This window comes from Tenrec ecaudatus, chromosome 11, assembly GCF_050624435.1.
Source record: "Tenrec ecaudatus isolate mTenEca1 chromosome 11, mTenEca1.hap1, whole genome shotgun sequence".
Lineage (NCBI taxonomy): Eukaryota > Metazoa > Chordata > Mammalia > Afrosoricida > Tenrecidae > Tenrec > Tenrec ecaudatus.
In genome coordinates, this window is record NC_134540.1 from 46,960,447 (window position 1) to 46,976,262 (window position 15,816).

Consider the following 15,816-nt stretch of genomic DNA (forward strand, 5'->3'; position numbering starts at 1 on the left):
AAGACACACCCTACACTAATCTTGTCCTGTAACATAGCAAAGACATCCCATAACATTCCGTCCTTTGACCCCCACCCCAGGTCCTATCCTTGCCACATGCCAGTCACAGTCATCCTGTCCTATAATTTCAAAAGTTTGAAATCAACAAGTCTCAAATCCAGAATTTAGATCTCTTCTGAATCTTCTAAATCAACTTTGGTGAGGTTTTGGGGTATATTTCAACCTAGGGCAAAATGCACCTTCATCTGCTCCAAGCTCCCACCCAGCAAGCAGTTTCTGACTCACTGCAAGCCTGTAGGACAAGGTAGAACTGCCAACTCTTTACTGGAGTAGAAAGCCCTGTGTTCTTTCAAGTTGCTGCTGGTGGGTTTGAACAGCTGACCTTGTGGTTAGGAACCCAACACATAACCACTATGCCACCAGGGCTCCTGTAAAATCTTGAATACCAGTTCTACACGTGTCTTGTTTCTATTCCTTGGCCATCTCCTTGAGGATCTCTCTTCCTTGCATCAGGGTCTTACCTGCTTTTTGTTTATCTCGAGAGAGATTTGGTATAAAGCAACCCCCAAACGATGCCTCTCATTAACATAACAAAGGATTTCAAGATCTATTTTAGGGGAACCTTTCATTCCATAGGAATGTGGACTGAAACAGCAATATCCAACTGCTTACTCCTAAGAGCTAGCAAAAGCAACTAAACTTCCTTCTAAAAGATGGTTATATGCGACCAAGTTCATACCCCAAGGCAAAGGGTTAAACAGAGAGAATCAGCTTCAGACACCTCACAAAGCAGGAAAGAGAAGATTGCAGACTGGAGGCGGGTAGGTGGCACAGTGTAGCCCCTACCTTCCCCCCAAAGAAAGCTGTCTTCTCGCTTTAGGTAAAACAGTCTTCCTTCCTTTGCGATTTTAGAGAATACTACAAACACCTCAATAACCCTCCACCCCGCCACCCCCCACCCCCGTTTCAGGGTAGGGCTGTGCTCCACAAGGTCCTCATTGATGACCTGTTTGAAAGAAGATGGGCAGATGAACCATTCCCCCACCCAGGGACCCCAGATCACAGACAGCCCTTCCTCCTGGATCTGCGGCAAGTGACCAGGGGATGGCTTAAAATGTCAGCGTTCCAATATCGAGTCATTGTGGAGAAGATGTGAGAGAACGATTGTGGAGGCTGGAGCAATACCAACTGGTGTGTGAGATGGCAAAGAGGCAGCTGATGGGGGCTGAGGTAAAGGTGGGGGACCGGGGGAGCTGGAGACGTAGCGAAGTGCAGCCTCAGAATCATCCCATGTGCCCCCTGTACTGGACGAGGCCCCAGGAGAGAATTCTGCGTGTGGGTTTCTTACAGAGCTGGGTGCTGATGGAGCTTCTGTGCAAGAATCAGGAAGCTGCAGGGGTGGGGCTGGAGTTGTACAATGACTGCTTCCTGGACAGGACAGGAGCTCTGGCTGTGCAGTGTTAGGAGCTAGGCTGCTAACTGCAAGGTCAGTAATTCAAAACCACCAGGTGCCCCTCGGAAGAAAGATGAGGCTTTCTACTCTCCCCCAAAATTTATAGTCTCAGAAACCAAAGAGGCAGTTCTACTCTTTCCTGTAGGGTCACCAGAACTCCGAATTGACCCCGTGACAGTGAGTTTTCCGGGACAGGGAGGAGGGAGAAGCCGGCGATTTAACCTTGGTGTCCTCATTGAAAGAGCCATGGGGTTACACTGCTTTATGACAACAGTCTAATTGCGATGAATTTTTTCTGACTGGCTGATATTTTCCTGACTGGGTAGTTTTGCAATGGGCCCAGCCTTAAGGGAGACCATTTTCTTAGTCTGTAAGTGGAAGGTTACCTGTAAATTGTCCAGGATGATTCGGAGGGAGTGCACCTGTCGACGAACAGCCCCTGAAAACCTCTCATAGCTGGCAGCATCATATTCGCTCATTTGGATCTCTTTTAGCCTGAAACAGAGAGGGGAATAGCCCACAGCTTAACTCAGGGACATGGGTGTCTCGTACCTCCATTCACCCACCAGTGGAGCTGGAGCAAGCTGGCTTGGTAACTCAGACGGACTTATGAAGAAAAGCAAAGACGCCTGCAGGTTGGAGTTTCAAAGGAAGGGAACGTGGATAGCATTGGGCTGCTAACCACAAGGTGGGCGGTTCAAACCCACCAGCTGCTCTGAGGAAGGAAGTTGGGGCTGTCTGCTCCTGTAAAGAGCAATGGCCTCAGAAACCCTAGAGATGAGTCAGAATAGGGGCCCTGGTGGGGAGTGGGTTACTTGTTGAACTGCTAATCATAAGGTCACCACTGAGAACCTGCCAGCCGCCCCATGGGAGAAAGAGGAGGCTTTCTGCCCCTGCAAAGAGTTACTGTCTTGGAAACTCAGAGGCAGTTCCACCCTGTCCTATCAGGACCTATGAGTCAGAATCGACTCGATGGCAGTGGGTTTGGGGTACTGCTCAACAGTGAGCAAGGGCTCCACAGGACCCCCACAAAGTCATGGCTGTAGCATTGCTGACTCCTGAGGTGACCTTGCACTGAGATTCATCTCGAGCCACAGTGGGTGAGGCCGCCAACACTGAGTTGGCAGGAAGTATGCACACTGGACCAGCCTCTTGTGCCCAGTGTCAGCGGTTTCTGTGACCCAGCCCCGTGGCCTCCCAGGGACCGACGGCACCGCCAGCGTCCATGGCTGACTCCGAGAGGCCCACGACTGGCTTGCAGCTTGGGACCCAAGCCATCGATTCGGCTGACCCAGACAGCAGTTCAGGCCCAGAGCCTGTCATCTAATGTGTTGCTATGCATCAACAGACAAGTTGTCTGCAAACTGCTGATGACACTTTTCACATGATAGCTTTGTTTTAATATGATTGTGGCTGTGAAATTCTACCTCTGAGATCCTAAGTCCAGTGCTCCTATTTGCCCTTCCCAGCATTCACTCCTGCTGCGGTGCCACGGGACGCACCGTACACTCAGGACTCCCCTGCGCCCCACCATCCTCACCCCTACGATACCTTTTCCCTGCCCTTTGCCGGCCAACTTCACTTACATTCAAGTCACAAGTTGGGCATCACCTTCAGGGAGCCTGTCCTGGGTCCCAGCTCTTTCTCCTGCGAACTCAGATCCCCCTGTGGAGCACTGCAGGTATCTACTGCTGCTTCCAGGTCATGTGGGCCACCTGTGTCCCTTAGTCTTTTGTATCTTTACATGGACCTGCGTGCTCACGGGAGTGCTAGCTGGTGGCATAGCGGTTACCTGTTGGGCTGCGACCACAAGGTCAGCAGCGTGAAACCACCAGCCTCTCCATGAAAAAAAGACAGGGCGTTCTCCTCCTGCTAGCAGTTAGTCTCAGGGACTCGCAAGGGCAGTGCTAGCCTGGCCTGTAGGGTCACTTTGAATAGGCGTCACCTTGATGACAGTGAGACGGTGATCAAAACCCAAAACCCAAACCCGCTGCCATGGAGCGGAGTCTGACTCAGAGTGTCCCTACCCATCTTCACATCGTGGACGGTCTCATGCTCCCCCCACAGACCAGCTGGTGGGTGGCAATGCTTACTCGGCAGCACCCTCGGGCTCCTGAGCTGGCATATCGTTACGATGACAACCAAGCGCGCTGCCGTGGAGCTGATTCCAACCCAGAGCAACCCTGCAGGGCAGAGGAGCACTGCCCCTAAGGGCCTCTAAACTACCTCTTTAAGGAAGCACGGAGTTCTCGCTCTCCCTTAGAGCAGCTAGTGGTTTCGAACTGCTGACCTTGCTGTTAACAGCCCAACACATAACCCACTCTGCCACCGGGACTGCTATATAACAGGGGATCAAAATAAAGAGACATGAGTGACTAAATTCAAAACTGTAGCATATTAAATTCGGAAATTGAAGCTCAGCGTGCAGTTTTACAGCACACCTCCGCAGAGCTGGGATTTCTCACCAGACTGAGGTGCTGGGGCACCTGTGTCCAGCAAGCAGATGGGTGCCGTTTCCCAGCAGCATGAGCTGACTTCAGGTCTCTGATCCACAGCGTGGTCATTCCAACAATATTTCAAATCCTACATAATGCTTTCATCGCCCAATTAGCAGACTATAGGAAGTGTAAATATAACACTCATGTGTCCTGGGAAATCCCCCAAATCCAGGCAACTCACTTTACTGCAGTGGTTGGGACGGAACCTGCCAGGTCACCAGGACGCCTGTTTCATACCCTTAGCCCGCGGTAGGAAAGAGGCCTGGTACAATCTCCCCCAGTCAGATTTTTTATAAACCAAAAGGAGGCTGATACTAGACAGAGGTTGGTGATTACTTATCTCAAAAGGCTAATTGAGAATACATGTATATACCTGCATATGCAATGTTGGAAAATATGGGTCCTAGTGTACACCTGAAACACACATTTCTGGGGGCTACGAATCTTAGTGTACCCCCAAACTTTTATCTGAAGCATATTTTTTCATCCGAGGCTGGAGCAGGAGCCCCACGTGACACCAATGGTTAAGCCCAGGGTTTGTCACCCAAAGGCTGGGGTTTGAGCTGACCCACAGCTGCTTGGAAGACAGGTCAGACGTCCTGCTTCTTGAAAATTCTAAGGAGCATGGCGGCTCTGCACACCCCGTCCACAGACATTGGGCACTAGAATAGACTTGAGGCCAACTAACTACAGTAGGTCTCTATGAGTCCGAAACGACTTGATGGCAGTGAGCTTGTTTTCTTGGTTCTTCTTCCAGATCTACATGGAGGCGAACTCGATGCTGGGTTGAAGACTAGGCTCTTCTGGGCACTCTGGTGGAGTTTCAGGTAGATGGTTGGGTCTGGCTGCCAGTCTAGGCTCAGGCAGTCTCTGGATTAAGTGATACCATCACTCGTATGCAGGTGTGTACAGTTCATTCCATGAATGTTCACGAGCATTGCCCATGCACACCCCTGCCCTCCCGGAGCTTCCACAGCAGACCATCAACAACTCACACAAAGCACAGCATGCTGGGAAAGAGTGGTAGGCACTACAGAAGAAAGGTGCAGGTGGCACCAGGGGCTTATCCTGCAAATGCCTAGCTGTTACGCGGTTGCCTTAACGTGACTTATTGGTGACATTCAGGAGTTGCTACCTTTAAAAAAAGACATGCTCACAGTATTGTGTGTGTTTGCTTTACAAGTCCTGAGCGATCAGGGATATGCTCTGGAAAATCCCTAGCAAAATGACAGACCTCTTGAATTAGCTTCTAAATGATCCAGGAGCGGGCCCATGGTAGGGCAAGAATTCCTCTTTGCAGCTGGGGCATGGGCCCAGAGGTTCATGACTGCTCCTCCTTTGTAGGTGTCGAAGTGTTGATGGCACATCTGTAGCAAGCCCCAACGGGATGCTCACCAAAAGGCAGATTTCTCACAGGGAAGTAGAAAGTGGTTGCTGCCCTCTGTGTGCCCCGTCTTTCCCAAACCTCCAGGGTTTTCATGTCATCGCCCCGTGCCCACTTCTCCCACCTCTGCCGTCTCTCCACTACTCTGGCTGCCTCTTTACTTGGGTATCAAGTCGTCTTCACAGGTTTGATAGAGGGTCCTCTTGCTCCCGTTCTCCCTCGTTCCTCGCCCACGGGCACATGCATTTGGTGCAGTCTTCCTGTCCTGCTGCTGCAGTGCCAACACTGCAGTGGGGACTTTATAGAGCAGGACAGTTGTGGAGGCGCCATAGTGCTTGCTTCCCACTGATCTTCATCTGATTTCTCAGTTTGTGTCCAAACCAAAAACTATACTCACTGCACTGAGTCGATTCTGACCCATAACAACCCTATAGGACAGGGTAGAACTAACTGTAGGTTTCTGAAATGGGCTCTTTTAAAAATCATTTTATTGGGGGCTCTTACAGATTTTATAAAAATCCATACATCCATGTATCAAGCACATTTGTATATATGTTGCCATTATCATTTTCAAAACTTTTTTTTGAGCCCTTGGTATCAGCTCTTCATGGGAGTTGAAAATCTCATCTTTTCCCTGGAAGCAGCTGGTGGTTTCAAACAGCTGACCCTGTGGTTAGCAGTCCGATGTGCATCCAGCAGGCCTCCTCTTGTTTGTGTCAGTCTCTGTCTAATCGGTTCTTTAACTAAGAAAGGATTGGATTTAGAACCCACCTACTCTGGTAAGGCTTACTTAATATAACAAAGAAAACCCTCTTTCCAAACAGGATTCTTTCTATGATTTGGTGGCCGTTAGGTGCTGTGAGTCACTTCCAACCCAGAGTGAGCTACTGCACAACAGAAGGAAGCAGGGCCTGGTCCTGCCCCATCCTCACAATTGCTACGTTTGAGCCGATTGTAGCGTCGATTGTGTCATTCCTTCTCGTCAAAGGTCATCTTCTGTCTGGGTGACCCTCTCCTTCACCAAACATGGTGTCCTTCTCCAGCGACCAATTCCTCTTGATAGAGCTGGACTTTAAAGGAGAAGAACCGGGATGTGGAACACATGAAGCATGAATAGAAAATACCGGGCGAGGTCAGCAACGGAATGGTTGAGGACCAGGATCACTAGTGAGCTGGGAGGGACAGTTTGGCATTGCCATTTTGAATCGATGATGTTCCTACCGTCTACAACTGAAGGGGGACCGGATCAGACTCATTAGTAAAAGAACATGTTGGGATCAATCCTGAAATACAAAGCTGTCAGTGATCGGATCAGATTCAAACATCTCCGGGGAAACCTGGCTAGAGTGGCAGTTCCACAGGCAAAGGGATTAGGATCCAAACACATATTTGGGGGCGTGGAGGGCTGACCAAATTTAAATCATCATCACCAGCAGCCTATTGCCGTCACGTGGGCTCGGGCTCACGGTGACCCCATGTGGGTCAGTGTGGAACTGTCCACCAAAGATTTGCAATGTAAATTTTGGAGGTAGATTGCCAGACCTTTCTTCTGAGTGCCTTCAGAGGGCTAGAATCTCCAGCTTTTTAATTGGTAGCCAGCACATTCACCGTTTGCCCCATACAGGGACCTGGACTCCCTTCCCGTGTGGGGCAAAGGTCCTTAAGAGCACAGGTGCCTTACGCAGGGGGTTGGAGATGGCGCTGTACACGCGTGCCCAGGCACTACCGAAAGCTTTGCTGACTGGCCCCACGGCGCGGCGCGGGAGCTGTGTGTAGGTCACAGCTTCGGTCCGCTTGTCCACTCAAGTAGGGGCTCCGACTAGAAAGCTGCTTGTCAGGGTTTCAGCTCAGCAACAACAGGTGCTTGCTCGCTGGGGAGTCCAGAAGGGCCGCCATCTAACGACCGGCTCTTTCTGTAAATGGGTCCTTCATTGCTTCTATCCCACGGAGAGCAGCGCTGCCCATCTAAAGGACCTGTCCGTATAGCGATCCTCCACGGCCTGATTTCCTTGTGGCGAAGCTTTACCCGCGTGTACCCCAAACATCGTCTCGGTTCCCATCCTGCCTCCACGAGGAGGGGCAGGAACCCCATCTGACTCGGGAATTGCACAGCCAGATGAAGCACACTGCTCACGGTCACCAGGGGAGCCAGCACAGAGGGTGACACGCTGGTGCCTACTGCTGAGCAGGTTGGCTGGCCTTGATCTTGATCTGCTGGGCCTGCCCAGAGGGCCCTTGGGCTGGCAGGCTTTCCTGAGGGTGGAGCAGGAGGGGCCAAGTTCGGAACCCATTGTTCTGTTTACTCATAGGATGTGGAAGCACAGCGTGGAGTAGAACAGCAGATGTCCTGCGTAGGAGGAATTTCACAACACACACTGCAGCGTGGTTTTTGTTTGTTTTCCTCTTTCTCTCTGCCCCCAGCCCCTTGGCTGAGCACTGACTGTGAATCTGTTCTCCAACCACCCCCAGGCCCTCCGTCTCAGAGGCGGTCTCGCACCCGTGGGTGGCTGGCTCATGAAAGCGTCACAGCAACACTGCTGGGTCTCGCAGAGGGCAGAGGGCAGAGGGGTGCCTTCAGAGTGGCCAGAAGGGCCCCGGAGGGTCTCAGAGCCACCTCCTCCTGCTGACAAGGGTCTCCATATCCAGCCTCACAGTCCACTCTCTGCTGGCAGCCTTTCTCGTGGCTCAGCCCACCTGGGCGCCCCTGCTCAGTCAGTTTTCCCTTCGGGAACATTCCATCTTGCCTGTCCCCCTCTCCGGATCCTGGCTGCACTGCAACACCTAGCCCACTGGCTTTTCCCTTCTCGGATGTGTGTGTGTGTGTGTGTGTGTGTGTGTGTGTGTGTGTGCATGTGCATGCACATGCACTTGCTCATGCCAGGCCATCTCCATACTCATCCTGAGGGCAGGAACAAACCATCTGTGACCTAGGAACACATGCGGATGGAGGGATCTGGGCCCAGTTAATCCCTGGGTGGTACAAACAGTTAATGTGTCAGGCTGCTAATCCAAAGGTTGAGGGTTTGAGTCTGCTCAGAGAGCCTGGGCAGAAAAGACCTGGCTGTCTACTCCCCAAAGGAACCCGCTACTGACAGCCCTGTGCTGTGCAGTTTGCTCCGACACCCTTGGGGCACCACGAGTCAGGATCGAGCCGTTGGCCATTGTTTTTCCATTTTCTCACAAGAGAAATAGCTTTGGTTTTACTCCCACACGCAGTCAGTCGTTCCTTCCTCTACCCAGTCGGCTGTCGCCCAAGCCTGCCAGGGTGGCGGAGGAGGAGAGAAGCGGCGATCTTGTTCTCTTGGCTGGCTCTGGACTGAAGTGGTGGCGGAGTTTGGTGTGGGGCCCAAGCTGCTGAGCGAGGTGGAGACACACAGGCAAGCCTGGGAACCGATCCCTGCTCCCCCACCAGAGACCTTTCCCCTGAGCGGCAGCACTGCTCTGGACGGGCCAGGGACACTCACCTCTGGTGAAAGGCTTTCTGGCCCATCTCCCTGGCGGCTCTCTTCACCTCCTCAGGAACAGCATCCTTCTCAGCGTCAGACACCTGGTACACCGCGTGGCCGGCATCTAGCCGGTACGGGCCTCCTTTGCCACCCAGACCTGCAGTGTCTCTTCCCCCTAGAAGGCAAACACGAAAGCCCCAACGGTGAGCCGTCACCATTCCCTTCACTAGTGATTAAGCCACCAAATGATCTTTCTTCTGGAAACAATGGCTGTTGCCCTAGTCGGGGAGGGATGTGTTTGCGTTCTTCCACCCATCCAAATCCCACCACATCCCAAGTAGCACTCTCTGACTCAAGTCGATGCTGATTCATCGCAGCCCCGGGAGGTTGCCAAGAATCTCACTGTGCATGCCAGTAGAAAAGACAGGCTTTCTCCCTTGGAGCTGCTGGTGGTTTCAAACTGCTGACCAAGACGCTCCAAGCCCAACTCGTAACCACTACACTACCAGGGCTCCAACTACATGATAGAAGGAATCCAAGTTGCTGTCACTCTCTACCTATAAAGGTGACTTGGAACATCATAGAGGCTTAGCACATACTTTTACTAGCAAAAATGATCATCCGGCGTCTGTTTCCTTATTTTTCCATGAAATAAAGACATAGAGCTAGGCCATAGATACTGTTGACAAATTGTGAAAAGGGCACCAGGGAAGGTAAGTGAGCCACGCAGGACCTCACATCAGTGCCTTGGTCAACATTATGGTTCCCGGTACAGATGGTGAAATCCTCAGCTACTAACTGAAAGGGGGGAGTGCAAACCCACCCAGAGGCGCCTTGGAAGAAAGACCTGGAACTGCTTCCAAAAGGTCACAGCCATTGGAAACCACACGGTGCAACTGGACTTCAAAACACATGCAGTCACTATGAGTTGGAATCCACAGAGTGTAACTGGTTTTTGTTGATCAAACTCACTGCCATCAAGCCAATTATGACTCATGGCGAGTTCATTCTGACTTATGGTGATCCACAAGTGGCTTCCTGAGACTGTAACCCTTTATAAGAGTAGAAAGCCTCATCTTTCTCCTGCAGAACTGGCTGGTGGTTTCGAACTGCTGACCTTGTGGTAAGCAGCCTGATGTGTAATGAGACTGCCAGCACATAGAGAACATTGATCCAGTGCCAGCTTTTTCATGAGGATGGTCATAGGCCAGGAGCCCTGGTGGCATAGTGTTTCCATGTTGGGCTGCTAACCTCAGGCCAGCAGTTCAGAACCACCAGCCACTCCGTGGGAGAAAGAGGAGGCTTTCTACTCCTGTTGGAAACCCAACGGGGGCAGTTCTACACTATCCTATATGCTGATTATGAGTCAAAATAAACTCAATGGTTTTGAGTTTGAGTTTGAGACACAGGCCAGGTTCAAGAGTGTAACAAAAAAGGATATTCTGATTGACTACCTGAAGTTCTTATTGGCTAAGGACTTGCCTGGGCAGGTTTTTTTTTTTTTTAATGTAAGCACCTTTCTGCATGTTAGTTAATCTACTTTCAACCATATTCTTCCTGAGGGCAAGCTGCCTCTCCTTTGTTTACCCACCCAGAGTCAAGGGTTATGTCTCAGAAACAAGAGCCCAAGACAAAATGGGGCTTGACTGAAACTTGGGTAAACCATTTTAGTTATGGCAAACCTCCACCTCTGGGGTGCCCTTACACACTGCCTGGCAGCCTCTTACACAATGGGCTCTGATAGCAATCTGCATCAAAGAGCCCTGAGGGAATGTGCTGGTGACTTGCTGGCACCTTCAGTGTTGACTAACCCCAGGGCAAACATTTCTCCTTACAGCCTTGGATTTGTGTATCCAGGTTAGCAGTCAGCAAGAAGCAGGCCTCAAGAAGGGCAAGAGACTAAGCCCCGGATCCGGCATTTTACTTTGGTCAAGTGTCCTATAATTTGGAGTCTACATTAACTCTTAATTTAGGAAAATTTACCATCAACATTGCCAGTTCCTGAACAGCTTTCCAAAATGACCCCAAGTTCATATACCTTTATTTATATATTATATAATCTTTTAATATTGTCAATAGAAAATAAATGCCTCTAAGGCCAGATAAGTAATATAAACAATTGAAGTGGGCTAGGTGTACCGTGATTAAGAAGTGGTGAGATTTTAGCTAATGGAAGAGGACTTGTCTTATGTAAGTACACTAACATTCAAGTGCAAATTATTTGACTATGCATGCCAGGAACCCTGGTGGTGTACTCAGTTACCCAGTGGGCTGCTAGCCGCAAGGTCAACAGTGGAAACCACCAGCTGCTGTGGGAGAGAAAGGTGAGGCTTTCTACTCCCATGAAGGGTTACAGTCTGGGGAACCCACAGGGCCCGTCTACCCTGTACTGGAGGGCCACTGTGAGTCAAAATTGACTCGATGGCAGGGGATGAGACTCTACCAAAGGAGCTCTGGTAGTGCTTTGCTGTGATCGAGATCTGAATCCATCAGGTTCTCCACTAGAGAGAGATGAGCTGTCTGTGTCCGTGCAGAGTTCTGGCCTCAGAAGGCTTATGGAGTGATTCTATTGTGTCCTACAGGGGCTGCTGGGAGCCAGGGGGCCGTGGATTTGGTTTGGGTTTGAATGCGTCCCAAAGAAAACACGTTTGTTGGCTGGACATGGCCTCTGGGCTACCGGTTCTCTATCACTGCTCTATCTTGATCAGGACACCAGTATTATCTGTGACTTTTGTTCATCTACATACGGCAGGATTTGGGAATTTAGAAGAGAGCCCAATACTGGCAAAATAATGTAGTTAACCGAGATTGGCCAAGCTTAAATCCTGGCTCTAACTCACTAGCCATGCGTCCTGGAAGAAGTGACTTAGCTTCTCTGTACCTCGGTTTCTTTATTTGCAACATGGGGCTAGCGGTATGATTTACTTCACAGAGCTTTCACGAGGCTAACTTGGCGCACAGCAAGAGCAGTAGGAGTGGCTGCTCTTATGAGGACTGTACTGGAGCAAGGCTCAGTCACACACAGTGAGGCAACTTCTAGTCCCCCAAAGCAGAAATGGCGGGAGCCTCTAGACCAGCGCTTCTCAACCTGTGGGTTGTCACCCCTTTGGGGGTCGAATGACCCTTTCACAGGGGTCACCTGATTCACAATAGTAGCAAAATTATAGTGATGAAGTAGCAACAAAAAGAATGTTATGGTGGGGGGTGGGTCACCACAATATGAGGAACTGTATGAAAGGGTCCTGGCATGAGGATGGTTGAGAACCATCGAGACTTTGATAAGATTATGTGACATCTTTCTTTCCTCTATGCTTAATTGGCATAGAGGGTTAGGCTCAGCCAGGACTTCTGCAAGTCCAGGTGGGTCATTTCCTTCCGGGAAATACCATGGCAGCTGGCTGTTAATGACAGCACTTTGCCCTGTGGCTTGCGCACATCATTTCATGTCATATTTAGAGACGGATGGTGGAAAGTTCCTGCTCAGCTATGTGGTGACTCCTGGCTGTCACTCCTGCGTAGACTACAGGGGAGCCGGGGGAGGCTGGGCATGGTGGGGAGACGGACACACTGCCCCTGGACAGTGAAGAAGGACTGCGAGGAGAGTGGATGATGAATTCGGCTTTAAAACTCCCTTGGCACCGAGATGGTGCCATTTGGTGAAAGGAGGCAAGGACTCCCATGCTTACCACAGGGCGGGGAACACCCACTCGCTCCAGGAATCCTCAACACCAGCGACCATGACACACCTCGCCCCCCAAAGAGCAGTTCCAGCTGCCACTTGAGGGTGGATGAGATGATGAAATGTTTGACCAAATAGAGCAGGCTAATTCCGAAGTTGTTCATCTTGTATGGCCCGCGAATGATGTTAAATAGCCAACCGGCCCTTGGCAGAAGAAAGGTTCCCCACCCTGGGTCCACAGGCTGGTGAAAGTCGTCTCGGGGGAGAGGGCAAGAGGAGAACGTTCCTCTCGGCCGCCACTCCTAGAGCCTGGCCTGCACTTGAGCTTCCAGGACGGCAAAGCAGACTCTTGAAGTGGCCCTTGGGTGTCACAACTCAGTTGACTTGTTGGGGTGCACAGTGGCGCTCAAAGCCGAGGCCTCTGAGGGAGCCTTGCAGAGAGAAGCAGAGTTGGAAGTAATAATAGCCTTGGTAGATGGAAAAATTCAGGCTGGGACAAACAAAAGCAGGGTCTTGAGTCTGGAAAGAGATGCTGGCTCATAGCTTCAGGTTGACTAAAGAGCCACAGCTTCCACTGCAAGGCAGTCTGCTGCAATGCTGGCAGCTAGCCCGCCAGGCATTCCGCATGCATTACATCTTGCTGGCTTGAAACAGATTTCCAGATCAAAGGGCAGGTCTAAAATTACTCTTTCTTTAAAGAAGATGCTTGGTGGATAAGCAGAGCGGGCAAGAGGTCCACGGGTCTATTTGGTAAGCGCATTGTCCCAGCCCAGAAACTCATTTCCTCCAGAGGCTGTCAAGGGCAAGAGGCACAGAGCAAACCCAGGGAAGCCAAAGTGGGGAGGGAGCATGGATGAGCGCTCCCGGTGGAGATAAGATCAGAGGGAGCACACACAGTCTGGCCCTATTCCTGGGGCTCAGCAGATGTGTCTGCCCAGCTGAGGCTGAGAGGAAAGAGGAGGAGACAGCCAGGGAACAATGCTCTAGTAAGGCGGCCAAGAGGAAGGAGCGGACCGAGGCCACCAGTTCAAACTATCACCACGCTCTTATCTCAGAACCCTGCATCCTCCACACACTGACTCCAGAGACAAGGGAGCCAAGGAATATTTTTTGCAAACTTTTTTTTTTTTTGCGGAAAATGTTCAAGGTCTCTTGAACAATTCCTAAAGCCAAATCCCAACCCAAGGCCACTGAGTCGGTTCTTACTCATAGCAACTCCATATATGGGTTCCAAGCAGGCACCTTCTTCTTTCTCTGCAATACACACTCACTGCTATGGAGGACGTTCCAACTCAGCGCGACCTAGAGGACAGAGTGCACCTGCCCCTGTGGGTTTCCGAGACACAAACCCTTTATTATTATTTTATTTTATTGGGGGCTCTTGTAGCTCTTTTTTCCCCTCTCTTATAGCTCTCATCACAATCCATACATATGTCCATTGTGTCAAACACATCTGTAAATATGTTGTCATCATCTTTTCCAAAACATTTTCTCTCTACTTGATCCCCTGGCATCAGCTCCTCTTGTTTTCCCTCCCTCCCCTATGTCCCCTTAATGGTTTATAAATTATCCTTTTTTTTCTCTCTAACACCAACTGCTGTCTCATTTCACCCACTTTTCTGCTGCCCATCCCCCTAGGATCAAGGGGCATACATCGATCATTGTGATCAGTTTCCCCTTACTCCCCCACCTACCCAGCCTTACCCTCCTAGTATCGCTGCTCCCCAGAGGGGTTTATCTGTTCTGGATTCTCTGTACCAGTATACATGTTCTGGATTCCCTGTGTAGTGAGCTCTTATCTAGCTAGATTTGTAAGATAGAATTAGGGTCATGGTAGTGGGGGGCTGGAAGCATTGAAGAACTAGAGGAAGGTGCGTGTTTCATCGGCGCTGTACTGCAGCCTGACTGGCCCGTCTCTTCCTTGTGGCCATTCTGACAGGTGGTGTCCAATTGACTACTGATGGACTTTTGTTCTCTTCTCTGTCCTTCCCCTCATTCCCATTAATATGCTTTTTGTTTGTTTGTTTTGTTTGGGGTCTTTCATGCCTGATATCTGATCCCATCGACACCTATGATCACACAGGCTGGTGTGCTTCTTCACGTGGGCTTTGTTGTTTCTCCACTAGATGACCATTTGTTTATCTTCAAGCCTTTAAAAGACACTAACTCTTTATGGGAGTAGAAAGTGCTGTCTGCCTCCCAAGGAGCAGTTTGTGGGTTTGAACTGCTGACCTTGTGATTAACAAACCAGTGCATAACCACTACACCATTAGGGCTCCTCATCAGTTAATGGGGGATAATATTAACTGCCTGACAAACTAAACGAACGAACAAAAACAACACCAAACTCACTGCTACCAAGTCGATTCCGACTATGTCAGAGTCAAACGGCCTCATAGAATTAGTTTCTGAGGCTGTGATTTTTCCGGAGGTGGACTACCCATCTTTCTCCCGGCATCAACTGGCACATTCAAACCACAGCCTGTTGTTAGCAGCCCGGCACTTACCCACTGTGCCAGCGAGGCTCCTTCACAAGGTTGTGATGCAAATGAGATAATGACTACAATCCACCAAACACAATGCCTGATGTGCAGAATGTATTCACTCACTCATGAACCTTTTCTTTTACATTTCCAGCTCTAGAAATAAAGAGTGGTCTAGTGGGTTACTCGCTGGGCCAGTAACCGCAAGGTCAGTAGTTCAAAACCACCAGCCACTCCGAGAGAGAAAAATGAAGCTTTCTATTCCTATCCACAGTCATAGTCTCAGAAATCCACAGGGCCAATTGAGATGAACTTAAGGCCAGTGAGTTTGAGTTTTGTTTGAGCTCTGGGAATCAAGGAGCCTTCGTGGCACTGACAGGCGTTGGACTGCTAGCTACAACATCCCTGGTTCAAGCCCACCAGCCGATCCTCCATAGAAAGAGGAAGGTGCCTGCTTGGAACCCATATATGGAGTTGCTATGAGTCAGAACCGACTCGTTGGCCTTGGGTTGGGATTTGGCTTTAGGAATTGTTCAAGAAACCACTCAGGGAGGTCAGAGGGCGGAAGGCAGAGCTTGCTCTCCCACATCTTGACATTGAGCTGAAAGCACCATCCTCCTGACCACAGCGAGGCTGAGAGGGCAAGCAGCTCCTGGGGGCCCATCAGGGCGCTGGGCTGCTCCTGTAGCTCTGGGAAGCCCAGCCCAGCAGAGCATCCAAGCTACCAACCTGTTCCGCCAGCCCAGGTGTTGCCACCCACGTGGGGCATGTTGTCTGGATCCTCCTTCCCATGTTTGGGGGAGCTGACATCTTCCCCGCTATCTCTGTTGAACGTGATCTACAAATAAAGAACAAATGGAGACGTTACCAGGT

The 15,816-nt window shown here is 50.5% G+C and overlaps 1 protein-coding gene across 1 annotated transcript in view; it reads right to left on the reverse strand.

Annotated features, from left to right (window-relative positions):
* VWA8 (von Willebrand factor A domain containing 8) overlaps positions 1-15,816 on the reverse strand; it is a 405,888-nt gene that overhangs the window by 59,574 nt on the left and 330,498 nt on the right. Inside the window, exons 38-40 of the mRNA XM_075563021.1 lie at positions 15,673-15,781; positions 8,800-8,956; positions 1,840-1,948 (exon numbers count right to left, since the gene is read on the reverse strand). Coding sequence (XP_075419136.1) covers positions 1,840-1,948; positions 8,800-8,956; positions 15,673-15,781 — 375 coding nt within the window. The remainder of the gene's footprint in view (positions 1-1,839; positions 1,949-8,799; positions 8,957-15,672; positions 15,782-15,816) is intronic.